We start from the raw sequence: 15,852 nt of genomic DNA, 5'->3' as shown, positions 1-15,852 counted from the left end.
GTGCACACCCTCATTTTCAAAGTCCCATTTTGTGCCCTCTGTTTATTGTTTAATATAGTTTAATTTTATTTGAACAGAATGTTTTGTTTAGTCATTAATAGCACTTGCTTAGGATGTGTAACTGATGAGGTTTTTGTTCCAGGCTATTAGGCTAATGAGTTGGGTTTGACTGCATTCTTCTCCTAATAGTATTGGCAATAGTCGGATATGGTAGTATAATAAACATTGTGTTCACAGCTAGAGTAGTTGCTTTCAGATACACAGGCCGTGCAATTTTTTAATTTTACAAAAAGAAACCGATTATGATTTTTACAATACAAGTTGGTTGCAGCTCAGGCCAAATGATGTTTTAGACAGCGTTATTGAAAGGACTGTGTTTGTCTAATAGAGATGCTGGGTCAGGTTGTTTCACATCACATTCATCAATGTTCTTAAGAAAGCTAGAGGTACCAGACATGTTTTTCCTATTAGTGTAGCTTTTGATGTGGTGACAAACAAATAGGACAGTGAATATTACATTTTGAATTTTTAACACTCACAAAAAGTAAGAGAATATCATTTGCACAAATATCTACAAGACCCACATCGAGTGTAGAAGAGAGTGACAAATCTTGTCGCCCACCTGCTTCTAATCCAAATCAATCTGAAGTTTAAATTGCAATTAAAAGACCTCCTCCAGTAAAATGTTCAATACAGAGAGATTTACTTTATTGGCTTGGCTGTTTTTGCTTAAAGGGAATGGAAATCATTTTTCCAGCACTTATTAATTAGTCATTAAATTCCTTTAATTCTTGTGATTTAATGTAGATTAGCAATCACTTATTTAGTTGGCTTTAATGGAAATCCCATTCAAATCTGAATGTTTAATGACAAAAAATTATACCTTTTGCATTATTTCCCAATAGCAGTCATTGCTCAGAGTTAAACAGAACAGTTTTTAGCTTTGATCATTTACCAATAAATCATATAATATTTTGTTTTTCTATTCAGCAGTTTATCATTTTAATGAGTAATTAAATTGACTCCAGAGGTCCTAAAGGTATATATTTATAGGAAATGAGTTTCAGTGTGTTATCAGTTCAGTCTAGTCCACACAAAGCGTAAGTAATGAAGACTTACCCAGTCTCAGGCAGACCATCATTGTCAGCATAATTTGGTTTTGTTGAATAACAGAGCCTTTGACAGTGTTATTTTGCAGTGCAAGATATAAAGATTCTCTTTTGTGCTGCCTAAGGCACACTGAGATATCCAAATTAGTTTCCATCTCTGTCACTTCTCTAATTTAAAGCCATTTATTGTTGAGACAACAGAAAATTGTTTGCTCTCAGGATGGCAGGGTTGCAAATACTATGTTGCAGTTAAGCATGTATTGAATTCACTGTAACGTTAAGTACTTTAGGAAGAGATTAAGCATACAAGTAGACTTTCTCATAGTGATACAGTACATCATGTAGACAGACTTTGAAGGTTCTTTTTTAATCTTTATAAATTGCATAAATGGCACTAGCTACACCCTGAAGACGAGCAGAGATACAGAAATGTGTGTGGAAACTGAATTGATGAAAATAACATTTCATTCAGTTAAGGGATATGGAAGCAGGCACTGAATGTCAGTACAATACTGGCAGTCATGATCAACCTTTTAAATTATGGCCTTTACACCCCTATAAACCTGTGGCTTAATACTGTTAAGATCATGGCAATCTTTATAAATCCTGAAAGTTTTTGTGCCAAAATGTAATGTATGGTTTTAGCTACAAAATCCTAGTCCAATATTCTACACTTTGTAATAGATGTTTTGACAACAACCAAAATTTCAGAAACTATATTCAACTGATTGCTTTAGAGCACATCTCTAATCCCCTCAATCTGTTGGAAAAACAACTAATTCTGCCTAATTCCATGGTTTATTTGAGCTAAATTCACGATTCAATCACAGTTTCTGCTCATCTTTAGTTTGGGAAATAGCTGACTTTTATCATTCATTCTTGCTGCTGGTGTCTGGTGTTGTTGTTCCTGCATAACATTGCTCGTCTTTAACCTGAGCAAAGGTCTAACGAGCCAGAATAAATCACGACATCTCTGTGGTTGTGAGAGAGACCTTAAAGCGTTCTAAGAAGAATGTCCTTAACATCTATCATTAGTGTTGCCATACTGATTAAGCTGTTCCGTGGTAGCGTCTCATCAAGACTGTAGCCCGCTGTTATAAAAGGCATCCAGATATTAAATTGTTGAGCATGCACCACAGGGAATGCTCAAATCATCTACCCACTTGTGTCTGTGTCAGTCTTTTTGTTAGTGTTGCAGCTGTGCCGATCGTGCACATGATGATACAGTCACAAGTGAGTGTAGTATTTTCACCTGTCAGCTCTTCGGATTTATTGGGAGTTAATTAGTTTGATTTAAATGATGATGATAATCCATATTGGATGTGACAAGTCACCGTTGTTAAACTGATCATAATACATCTTAATTACCAGAGTGAAGCCTTTTCATTCAGCATGTGGCTCATTATAACCAGTCACTGTTTTTGATTGAGCGGTGGGAGAGCCAGAAAATCTGATCCTTCCAATTCACACTGCTGCTCACCTTTCGTCAAGTAAAGGCCTGTTACACAAGAGGTACAATTACTGTGTTTTTTTTTTAATCCTTTCTCGGAACAGGTAGACACATTAAATAATTAAATTAAGTAGTGTTCTTGATTCATTTTAAGAAAAAGTTCTTTTACTGGCATATAGTTGGCAGTTAAACTGTATTGTCTTGAGGAATACCAAACATTCAGTGCATTCTTGTTGCTGTTTGTGAATTCACGGGTGGAAGCTGGGAACTTAACTGAATTAATAATATAACTATTTTAATGAGCTAAAAAATTAAAGCTGGCATCTGCACAACATATGCTGTTAAAGAAGAAAGCCCACAGAGTGTGAGTTGCCTGGCTCAATACAGCAATAACAAACAGAACAGTTTGTAGATTACTTATCGGCATTCACTTTAATGCATTGATTTTTTTTCAAACTTGGAATTGAACTGTACCTAAAGCACTGTGTTATGTTATGTTAAGCAAAGATATTACAGTAAATAAAAACAAATAAAACGGACACAACTGACTTCATTAAATTGTTATTATTTTTGCGGACTTAACTGCCCCCACTGCTGAAAAACATCTCGGAGGAAACTCTTAAATACATTGAGTCCAAGAAAATGAGCTGGCAAAATATGAAGGAAGATGTAATAAAGGAGGGGACTCAAAATGTCCAACAATAATAGAATATTGTGACCCCGATCAGTTTTGACCAATCATTCCACAGCCAGTATACTCATTTTTATCAGCATTAACAAATGACATGTAAAGCAGGAAATTTGAGCTCAATTTGTCGTTTTAAATTAGTACCTGTGATTGTTACAGTATCTGGTGTTCATAGCTGTTTTTACACTGTGTGAAAATCTACGTTTTTTTAAACACTGCAGCCATCTGAAGGCAGCGGGACAAAATGTTTATTAATCTGTACTAGTTTTGACAAATTCTGCCCCACAATGCTAATCCTAACCCACTGTGTTAACCATCGCCACACTTGCATAGAAATGACCTAATGCTGCTGCAAAATTATGGTCATGCAATACTATATCAGACTAGGTCTTGTATGACTCAGCCCTCTTCTGATAAGTGGAGCAGAGGTTTGATTTCAGCTGCTCATTTATCATCTGTGCAGTCTACTCCTTCAAAAGTAGCTTTTTATGTCCCTAAAATCCATTGCAGTGGAAATGCTGTGTCACCTTTTGGTGTCATTATGTAAGTTTTTATGACTTGCTGCTGCTGCTACTGTAGAATGTCTTTGTGTTCAGATTATGCCGCCCATCCAGACAATAGGCTGCTGCCATCATGTGTCACTGTGAATGGTACAACTGTTTTTGATGAGACCAGTGATGTGACCGACTGAAGGTTAATTTATAAACCAACACACCAGCTTTTTTTATGATTTACCTCACCCACTCGCTTCCTTTTTTTTTTTACTGTCTTGTCGCTTTTGGACCTACAGTACTTGAACCAAAACTGCATGTGTACGTGGAGTGTGCCCAAAACCTCCCACTTTTTTCAGTCTTAAAATAATTTAACACACTCTGAATTTTACCTGACTTGTAAAAGACACTATTGTTGGAAAGCTTTAAACCACAAGCGTGCATTAAATTTATCATAGAAAGAATTGGAAAATATATCTTGATATTTATGATACTTTTTTTTTGTCTCATTATGTCATTGAAAAAATCCCAAACTTCAAACACACGCTAGCTGAATTCTTCCTCTGAAAGTCTAATCTTACAAAAGCAGGAAATAGTCTTTCTAAGAACCTTTCAAGTGGTAAAGCATGTTGCTTGTCACTGTTTGACCCAGCTTGTCACTCACTTGCAAGAGTTCCAGCCAAAATGTTTTTATTTATTTATTTATTTAACTTTTGTTTAACCAGGAAGATATGCGATTGAAATAAAGATCGTTATTTCAGAGGGAGACCTGGCCAAAGCAGCTGCACAAGTAAAAAACAAACAACAAAGTTGCAGACATTAATGACAGCGGATGGGAAAACATTTGAAGACTTCAACTTGATAAGTAGTTAAACTAAAAACAGGATAATCCTTATCCAGTTCTTTAATCTGAGTTCAAGGGTTAGGGTTGAGTTTCAAGTTCTTCTGCAGCTCATTCGTACTGCAGGTGTAGAATATGCAAAGGCCATCCTCCCCCAATCCTCAATCCACCACAGCATTGTGAAGGTTTGTGTCAAAGAGAGTTGTTTTAAACTACCAGAATGATTTATAGGACATCGACATGATGTGTATGTATGTATGTATGTATGTATATATATATATGTATATATGTGTATGCATTCAGTTTTAAACAACACTGAGGACTAAATATTTATTTCAGCACACAATCTGTACACTGATGCACAGTAGAGAGTGGATATCCCCATGACCCCATGCCTGGATGCCTTTTTTGAAATTATATTCTGGCCTAGCCTGTTTTACATGCTGTTTTAATATGTGAAACTAATGGATATTTTGTCCATTTTGGCTGAATCTTGCTCAGTGGCAGGGTTATTTGTTATTTTAGTGACAGTATATGTTCAAACTCAGTCAGGTTTGAATACCTTTCAGAAACAAACATGGGTACATTGGCACTGCAACCTGAAGCAGCCTTTTTCTTGATCATGTCTTGAGTGGTAACTTTCCGCACTACAGCCCATGTATTTGGTCATATGCACCCTAGTGACAAATGGCTACAGGGCTCTAACATTTACGCCCTCTAGTATAATACTAATTATGGTATTACATCGTGCCGCCTCATTGAATGAGGAAATAGCTGCAATCAAGCTCTAATGTTCTAATACTCCCTCTAAGTCAAGAGACCATGGGAAAGAGAGGGGGGGTTTCTCTCTCTCTCTCCCTCTCTCTCCCTCCCTCGCTCGGGAGATTCAGGGTGACATTGACAAATGTTATAATGTTGTTCTTATGTTACTTACTGCTTACTGTTTCTCTGTGTCTCTTATATGTGGTCTGTGTAGCTTAAAATCCATATATGTAGTTGCTGTTTGTGTATATGAATTTAGATTTAGCTCAATGTTTACACAGTACTGTGCAAAAGTCTAGGGCCAATTTCACATCCTCAAAGGTGCAAGGTTACACATTTTTAGAATACTGACATTTGCAGACCATAAACCATTTTGCTCTAATAATGAATCAAATCTGAGTTTAACTTCGCCATGTAGCTACATGACACGTTTGTAGGGCACATTCAGGGCAGAGCATGTGGGGACAACAGTAGATAACTGGTGTCTGCAGGAGTTGGAGTAGGAGAAGCTTGAGGTAACAGGATTAATGTCAGACTCAGCAGGTCCAGTCTCAGCAGGTCAGTGCAGCTGTTCCAACACATACACATTTGAACCAGACATTCTCCCTCATTTATAGTACAGTTTCACATGTCCTCACTATTTTCTTAAACGCATACAATCTCTTGCCCTCAAATGATTGATTGCATAACAACACTGGCCATGGGAAAATGGTAGGGTCCAAAAGAGGTTACCACATTTTTTCTTGTGGCATTTTCCAAGAGATATATAAGAGGATAGATTTACTTCTGTGGACACAGCATGGTGGTCATAATCATCATGGTCATAATCAGAGATTTTTCCTCTCACCTACTTCTGTATTCTGTTTATTCTGCAAGCTCCTCCATCATCCTCCGTACACTAGGAATCTGCCAAACCCCTTGCACTTTCTTTACATGTAATCCTTCTCTGTCTTTTCATCCTGCCTCTCATTTATCTTCTACTTTCTTTGAGGCATGAACACCATTGCTTCTGTATCTTAGTCACAGCAGGTCACTCCCTCTACGCTTCTCTCTCATCCGGAATCCATTTCTCTTTCATATTTTTTCTTACCTTTCCTAAGCCTGCATTGGCCTTATATTACGTATTCCTGAGTTTTACCTTGACAGTAATATCAGATTGGTTGTACTCGCATATTATTAATGCACATTCAGATCTTCACCTCTTTTTTTTTTTTCCCCTTTCGCTCATCTTTGCTCTACACACAGTGTAACTGGCTGCATTTCTCCACAGGCTCCACTTGTAGTGTAAACACACTGTTGTTTCAAGACATTTAGCCTTAACGGACTCACAGTGTGTAGATTAATTACTAATTTACATCACTCTGACACCCCTGTTGCTCCTGAATGGATGAGATAAATTACACCCCTGTTCTTATTGGCACATGGAAATAATGAATCAGTATAATTACTGACAACATTCTTCAAACCTTTATCCAGAACAGAGGGCAAATTAGCCAGGACAAGTGAACGCGTGAGTGCATGCTAAAATGAAGTGAAAACAGTAATAAACATCTAATTGATCAAATCTATTTAGGCTTTAGCAGCTTTTAAGGTGGTGTTGTGTATGATATTGGATAATATTATTGAGTATGATACTACACAGATTTACCTCAACTAGTGAAGTAGTGAAACTAGTGTTTTGGTCTTTTTTGTCTTTCTGTCAGTGAGCAAGCATTTCTCAAAAACATTAAGGACATATTCAACTTCAGGGAATATAGGTTAAGGCCAAATAAATTATTAGACTTTGGTAGTAGGTTACACAGATCTGCTCTATGCAGCCCTACCCCAACTCTCTTTCTGTCTCAGTGCACATTCACTCACAAGTTCAACATGGGGAGACGCATAGCGCTGGTCCTATCAAAGATTTCTACAGTATGATGTAAAGCTAGTGCATTTGTAGGTGCCACAGAATACTCAACATTGACAACTCTCTCTATCTCCCTCACTCTTGGTCTGCCTGTCTGCTTGTCTGTTTGACAAATAATGAATAGAAATAAAGTATAAAATTAAACAAATAATACAAATAAGGTCATCCACATGCCCTGCATGCAGGTAAAGACCTGCCCAACCTGTGTCGCAGTATCCGTGGTGTATGATGTAGACCTGTTTAAATGACTGTGGTAACCATGATATCCATGTGTGACAGCAGCGAGTTGTATAGGTCACAGTGTCTTTCAATTAGGCTATTGATTCATTCATTTGCGCATGAAAAAGTCAAGTAGACCATTTACAAACCTGTAATCCTGAACAATACAGATCAATCTCTGTAAGACATTATTGACTTCTGCATAGTCTGGAGTAACAGACCAAATATACATACATAATTGAGTGTTTGGAGAATTGTAAAAGCAAGAAAACCCCAAATATTCACATAAATAATTATTCTCTTTGACAACTCTAAAACAATAATCAGCACCACAGCGTTTTCCAGTTTTGTGCCAGTTTACATGAGTAATTATGATGGCACAGCCCTTATTAGTAGTAATCATATTAGATTATTCATTTTTGTCTTTGGTATCTTAATTGGCAGCTAAATTTAATGCTCGTTTGTGCGAGTTATGAGTGATAATCATTAGTGGCACACTTCTATTAATGGTTGTGTGAAATTTTAGCGCCGGTACTCAATTATCTTTTTTGTTTCATACAGTAAATTTGCCCTTTTGAGAACCATTAAAAAAATACCGTAGGCAATATTAAACTGCACTTGGATGAATTGTCTCATAGACTACTGTGTAATTCCATTCAGAGCATGCATTGAGGATCACTTGTCTGTCGTGAACATGTTTCTTAGAGTCTTATTTGACCACTTGAAAGCAGCTATGAAGTGTAGTCAGCAGGGGTGGCTTGTCAATAATCAACAATGTTTTTTTTCTGTTAAACACAAATAATTCAAAAATAATGATGACATTGAGATGACACTCACAGTGCATGGTGTGCACCGGGTTGTGCATTGTTGGTTGTATTTAATGAATTACTTTCGGTGTAAATATATACATTTCTAAGGCACGGGCGCCGGTAACATGAGAGTGTGTGTGCATGTGCTTCAACTTTAGATAGTCAGGTGACCTGGAGCTGCTCTCTCATTGGGTTCTGTCCTCTAGACATGCAGCTCACTGCCTTCCTGGCCAATCAAATGACACTGTCAAGGCTGTCATTCAAAATCACTCCCCTGATGTTCAATCCTGAAGCTAGGGGACGTGACTGCACATGAAGTATACCGATAATGCTCGCCTGTGACTCATGTCATTGTCATGTCATTATCCATGTAAGCATTACCCAAATAAGCCCTTATTCCGGCAATGAATTACCCTAATAAAATAGCTGTGTTATGCCAGTATTACCTGGAATGTTCCATCCATCCATCTCCTACCGCTTTATCCTCCACATGAGGGTCACAGTGGCCACATATAGAGACAAGCAACCATCCACTCTCACACTCACACCTACGGTCAATTTGCAGTGTCCAATTTACCGAATCCCCATACATGTAAACATCTATTCCGGTAACTCCCGGGGCATGCTCTTGTGTGCACCTGCAAATCTGGCTGCATCAGCGATGGCACACGTTTTCTCCACAGCAGGCAAAGTGGGTGGTGACTGAGTTGGTCATGTCTTTCTAGAGCATGTACACAAACTTCTTTACAGTACATACAGTATGTGCACGTCAAACTGGTTTGAAACAATACAATACTTGCCACAGCTCCCTAATTTTTGATGACCTCTTGCATAGCAAGAGGCAACACTCTCTCTCTCCCTCACAGCCCCGATCATTATATTTGATCATTTTTTATGTTATAAAATATGCCAGCAACGGCAAAGGTAAGATGTGTCAATACAATGATGAAGTTAACATTTACCTGCAGTGTAATCCACTCAACCAACACTGTCAGCATCTGATTAGACAATACATGTCTTGGTTTACACTTTAGTACATCATACACCCCACAGCTTATAACTGAGTGAGTGTGTGCCCTCTTTCTCTTGCTCCCGTCACACGGACACAAACTTGAACACTGTATATGTGTAGGTGGAATGGATGTGAAAATGACAGGAAGGTGGATAAAACTCTTGCATCTTTGACTTCACTATGCATTTGCCTGTGTGACCTATGCCTCCCACAGGCCAATTTCAGCAATCTAAATATCATTACAAAACACACTGTCCAACATGGATCTAATACACTTGGGTACAACATCAAGTATAACATACAGTATGTAGACTATACAGTGAGGACACCCATTGTATTATAGGTTATGATATAAATCATAGACTCACACACTGGAAGAAGGTCATCCTATATTTCAAACACTCAGAGAATTTTCGCAGGGTCTCAAGACCTTGACAACTGCCATCTTTAAACTTCACTCACAGTACGACATAGGGCCACTACCATTTAGAAGTCACTACCAGGGAAATGGCCACAATTTCTTTATGGTGGTCATCTTTCATCTTGGACAGCTTAACACGACTGGTCTCAGGTGATCCGATGTCATGTGATCAAGTGGACAGCTCTGGCTGGGTTCACCGTGCGTGTGTGCGTCTGGCATGGAATGTTTTGCACATGTTTGCACAAAGTGACCTCTTGGGAATAGAACTTGCCTACTTCAAACTCTCAAACCAAGAAGAAATGATAAAAATAATCTTTCTTCAGCGTTTCAGCATTTATATTTGTCGTAAATATGTACAAGATGCGCCGCTTCATACCAAAAAGTCATTATAAGAGTTATAAGTGTTTTTATCTCTCTCCCTTCCTCTCTGTCTGTCTGCTTGTCTGTTTGATCAATAATGAATAGAAATAAAATATACAAATAATAAATATAAAGTCACCCACATGCCCCAAATGCGGGTAAATACCTGCCCAAACTGTGGAAGTAGACCTGGAGAAATGACTGTGGTAACCATGGTATCCATGGTGTGACAGCAGCAACTTGTAAAGGTCACAGTGTCATTCAATTAGGCTATTGATTCATTGATTTCCGCATGACAAAGTCCATTCACAAAACTTAAACTATAATCCTGAACAACACAGATCAATCTCTGCAAAACATTACTGTTGTGTTTATTAGTGTTATAAGTGGGTTTTATGATTTTCAAAGGCAAGCCCTATGTTAAAAAAAAACAACCAACACATTTCCTGTGTGAACGACAGTTGTGTAAGATGTGCACATCACACACTGCACTTTCATCCAGTGTGCACTGGGCCTCAGAGTGACCAATTGTGATGTAATGATCACACTCCCATGCGTTACATGCAAAAACACACAAATGTCACTTCTGTTGGCAAAGACCAAGTAATGTTTTTTATAGCCAGATGATGACAGATGCATCCATCAAGTGTTTTTTTTCTGTCTTTGTGTGAAATGAATGTCTGTGTCATAGTAGCAGATGTTTCAAAACCCTGGCAGGCTGAATTTGAAACAGCACTGATGTTTTTCACAGTAATAATGTGGGATTTTTTATCTGATTGCTTGTTAAAGGGCAGCAGTAGTCTGGGGATTGCATTAGATATGAGGGTTTTCACAGGCCCCATCATTTCATCAGTCTAACTTCTTCTCTCTGTGCCTTTCACACTCCTCTCTTTCTTCTTCCACTATGTCCTGAACAGTGAGGTGACTGCTCACATATCATCTGCTTTGGGTCACTCACAGCGTCGTCATTCTAGTTTCCATTAACCTCTTGCAAAATAATGATCCTTCTCCTCTTGAATTCCTGTTTGCTTTTTTTTTTGCATTGTCCTAACTCCTTGTGTGTTTTTTTTCCTGCTTAGTAATATTCACATCTTCTGGCCTTGTGCCATTGTGTTTTTTTTCCACATTGTTTTGTATAGCCATCACTTTCAATTTGTGCACAGTTGTCATAGGTGTGTTGAGCTCTTTTTTCCTCATAGAAAATGGAAATGCACCTCTCGCTCTCTTTCCAATGTCACTCTCTCCCCCTCCCCTCAGTCAGTTGCACACACACACACACATGCAGTCACGCATACGCTTATATATTGAAACAGGTAGAGTAAAAATTTGTTTAAAAAAAATCTCATTTGGCATAACGATGTCTATACTGATAGTTGTGCACCTGCTAAAATGTGAGTTTTTTTTTGGTCCATATCGCCCAGCCCTATTAATATACACTATGTCTGTGCTCGTAATATGTGCATTATGATGTGCACTGTGTGCTTTAATTTGGATCATTGTTGCTGAGACACTGTACTTGCGCACTTTTAATTGCCTATAAACAAAGGCCTTGATATGTAGTGCTCGCAAAGGCAATTAAGGACAAGGTATTACACGCACACACACGCACCTCCGGCAGGTCTGTGTGCTAAAGGTAATTATGAAGGTGAGCTGACGGGTGTTCCGTTAAACCACTCGCTGACAGATGCTCTTTACTAGTTTAATTGCACTTAATGACAAGGATTCTTTTTAGCTGGTGGTTTGTGAAGATCTTCTAGGGCTGTTCAAGTAGGATGCACACACTGAATGCTTGAATGTCAAGTTTTTGTGTGTTAATGCAGGTGATTAAGAATATTCATTTGCTGAAGGAGCTTGTTCCTGTCTCGTTTGCTAAGCTGACCTGTGCAGAAAAGGTTCAATGAGAGGGCTCAGGCATAACGATAATTTATCCCGGGGGGAATCAAAGAAAATCTTAATGAGAGAAACGACCTGCTGGTGTACAGAGCACACACTACACATACATTTATATGCTGTAAATTAAATCAATCACTAACCAACGCATAAGTCATTAGTGTTTGGGCAATTCAAATGTAGCACAGCACAGAATGTGCTAATTAAGTTATAGTTGTTGTTTTTTTTAAAGTATGTTTGTATGAAGTATTTACACATCATCACGACTGAAGCCACAGAACACACTGCTGTCGATCCATGAACCAGTCTGGGACCTCAAGGGAGGAGACATATCTGCATGAGATTTGATGCAATTTTATTTATTGATGTTTTATAAGACATTCTATGAAAGTATCAGTTGACAAAAACACAATTTATTGTAGTTGGAGTCCAGTATGCACTACTAAAGTTACATTTCAACACCTGGGATTTTTGAACCTAGGTGAAGCCACTAAAAAACACCATTATCAGTGTCAGTAGTGGTCTTTTCACTCCTGCTTCACCCGTACATGAATTGGGACATGAACGCACAGCAAGCAAAACGAGTCAAAGGAAGAAAACAACGGAGCTCAGTGGCAATGTGACAGTTCAATCAATCATTCAATTTGATTAATGAAATAAAAATGTTTTAGTGCTGTCCTCCGAAGTTGTCAAAAAGTAAAATATTGCCACAAATATTTGAACCCAATGAACCGTTGGAAAATGAATTAGCATCACTGCATTGTGTCAAGAAGAAATAAGCGTGTTCACCTGGGTCTTACCCATACCAATGTGTTCAAAACCCGACATTCGTTGCGGAGTCATTTGTACCAGGACCATTTCTATTTCTGTGACCAGTGAGAATGGGATACTTTTTCCTGTCAGTAAATGTAATACCTGTGTAGCCCGTGGTCTTTCTCACACAAAGTTAACTTGCTGACACCTCCTCAGGCGACAAACTGCCAGTCTTCCCACTTTCCATTTTCTTTGTCCCCACTACAGTTGGCCCTGGAGGACCCAGTGCACAGTGTTTCTCTCCAGCAATTTGTCTACGAGAAGCTGAAGACACAGCAGACCCTGATGGGGGACCAGGGCTTCGGGGTCCTGATGGAGACTGTGGACACGGAGCTTGTCCGGCAGCTCCAGGAGTTCCTCCAAGGCCTCTGAATTACATCTACTGTCTGCCACGACCTTACACAAACACTTTTGCCTACCGCTAGTATCCCCCTCCCCTCTCTTCCCCAGGTTTTAAAATGTACTGGAAAGGCAACAATTTGCCCTACGTGCCAGAATCCAAACCTTCCCAACCTCTACTCATGCTATGCCTTATCTATAGACCTAGCCTTGTTGACTTCCCTCAGTTATAAAACCTTGTCTCTTTCTGTGTGAATTTCTTTTTTTTTTTTTAATCAATATGGTGTTTATGTGAGTGCTTAAAAATGTCAAAGTACCCACACCCACATATATCACCACACTAGAGCTTCCACTGATTTCCTGTAGTTTCTTCTCTTTCTATGTTTTCTATGTGAAATGTGTAGAAAATTGAAAGGATAGTATAACCATTAGGGGGGAGGTTGAGAAGAAAATAGCAACAAAAAAAAAAAATCATTTGCAGATGCCAGAGAACGAGCCTCGGACTATTTTCTATGGAAAAACATACAGATTGTAGCAGCAATGTGGACAAAATATACCTGAAGGACCTAAAGCAGTGTTTACAGACTTGATTCTAAAAGAAAAAAACATAAAAGAAATGTAATTTTGTATGTATGTAAAATATGGATGATATTCCGCATGACAAAATGTTACTTTTTAGTTTGTTTTTATGTTATGTTGATTTCTCCTTTGTTTTAAATAACTTTTGTCATAACCAGAGATGAAGTTGAAGTAACTACTGAGAGAACTCTGTTTTTTCTTTCTATTTGAGTTGGGTTAGAGGGAATGTGTCTGTAAAATGAGTGATTTTTAAATGGTTCACGATGCTAAACCACATTTATATGTGTATATATACATACAGCTGCTAATTGATGGTGTGTCAGAGCACTTTATAACCAAAAGACCTATTTCATATGTTTTTTTTCAATCTCACTAATGGTACATGTTCGCACATCACAAGGCCTTGGGGCAGTGCAGCAGGATTGTGCCAGTGAGGCTGTAGTTGCATTAAGACAGCATCTTGGTTTTGTCACAGTTTCATTTGAGGTTTTCAGATTTAAGTTGAACATTCACAAAATGAGCCACTGTGACTTTCTTCAGAGTCAATATATACATCACGGTTAGAAAGATGAGTGCATCTGTCCTGCTGCCCTGTTTTTTTTTCCTCTGCTTTGACCGATTTTCGTTTTTTGGTGATGTAGTGGTAGAAATAAAGTGTATTATTGATTTGGCAGGAAAGCACATTTTCTTCACCTGTTTTCGCAGAACAACTGATTGTGTGGAAGCTTTTCAAACTTGTATCATGATAAAGGAGTAATGGTAATGCACATCCGCACATTGGTGCTTCATTAAAAAAAAAAAAAGAGAATAATTTCATGTAGAATGTCGAAATATATTATAATTTGTTGTAATTTGAAACTCGTAAGGAGAAACCTGAACTTACCCTGCCTCCATAATCAGTTCTTCTGAAACGTATGGATTAATGTGGTTCATTAGGTCAGGCGTCCTCCCTGGAACGGAGATAATCCTTATACGAGCAATTTTGACACTGTGATGAGTAGCGGTCAGATCTACAGCCTTATGCTTTCAGCCTTACCTGTTATTAATACTCAAAAAGAGCTCTCTTTCTATCTTATTTTCCTGACTAGTTTAGAAGTAGATGTCTTTACTTAATAATTCATTAATTATGTCAATTTTTAAGTTTTGACACAACGCATAATAGTGAAGATTTTGATTTATATGTTCTGGTTATCTTTTGATGGGGTAAAAGAAAAAAAAAAACCTTGTTGCTTTTTCCAAAGCCTTCAATAAAATGCATAAATCAGGCATATTTGTGAAAAAAAATTTCTTATTTTGTTTGATGCTGAGGTGTGTAACTGAAAGTGTATTGTTTTTGATGTCCAAGTGTGTTTTGTTTTATTCAAGCAGTTCCAATCACCATGGCACTGACACAAACCTCAGGTTTGATAACTGACATGAAGACAGACGTGCCCTGGATACTGCAGCACTGAGGATCTGATCCATCAGTAGTTGGAGCAGAAATATTATGGTGAGTATATATTGTCGAGTAGAAGAAAAGGATAGGACTGTCTTTATTAATTCAGACTCCGGTTGTACACAGTTGCACTAAGAAAAATGCATTAACTTGCACTCTTGTGTGTAGCAAGACTAAAAAGACTGTGTTAAAAAACCTTTATTCCAGTGTCAACATTGAAGTTGAGGGTTTTTTTTTAATGTATCAGCTGTGATGCTTTGTAACTTCAATAAGTCTGCTACAGTTTTTGCACAAACTTTCAACTAAAAGTTTTCCTACAAAAATGCCTCTACTCGCCAAAGGACAAACAAAACGACGACCCTGGTCAGCATCAATCCATTTGTCTTAAGTGCTGAAAAATAAATGCGCCTCTGGCAGCTCGTCACTGCTGTGCTTCATTGAGTAAAAAGAGATGATTAGGAATTCTACACCCATATTCGCTTCCTGCACTTTTCTTCCTCCCCTGCACTATTAATCAAAGAGACTGTCATTCATCTTTGTTCTCCTGCACTTTCTCTACAGTACACCTCCACCTGTGTAGTCCTCATTGAGAATGATAAAGAAGACTATAGGTGAGGCTTTGTGTTCATTATCCCGTGGAGTGGGTGACGTTGAAGAGCAGTAGGATTAGTTCCCGTCTGTAACTTCTATTCTTCATTGTATCCATATTTGTTCATTTTTCCAGTTCC

The 15,852-nt window shown here is 38.2% G+C and overlaps 1 protein-coding gene across 1 annotated transcript in view; it reads left to right on the top strand.

The window, feature by feature from the left end:
• The window catches only part of ipo11 (importin 11), an 89,013-nt gene extending 74,058 nt beyond the window's left edge, over positions 1-14,955 (top strand). The window contains exon 30 of the mRNA XM_058636403.1: positions 12,979-14,955. Within this exon, the coding sequence (XP_058492386.1) occupies positions 12,979-13,143 (165 nt within the window). The 3' untranslated portion in view covers positions 13,144-14,955. The remainder of the gene's footprint in view (positions 1-12,978) is intronic.
• Positions 14,956-15,852: the final 897 nt, after the last annotated feature.

The sequence above is a fragment of the Solea solea genome, chromosome 8 (genome assembly GCF_958295425.1).
Source record: "Solea solea chromosome 8, fSolSol10.1, whole genome shotgun sequence".
In the NCBI taxonomy this organism is placed as follows: Eukaryota; Metazoa; Chordata; class Actinopteri; order Pleuronectiformes; family Soleidae; genus Solea; species Solea solea.
This window is presented reverse-complemented; position numbering and strand designations above follow the sequence as displayed.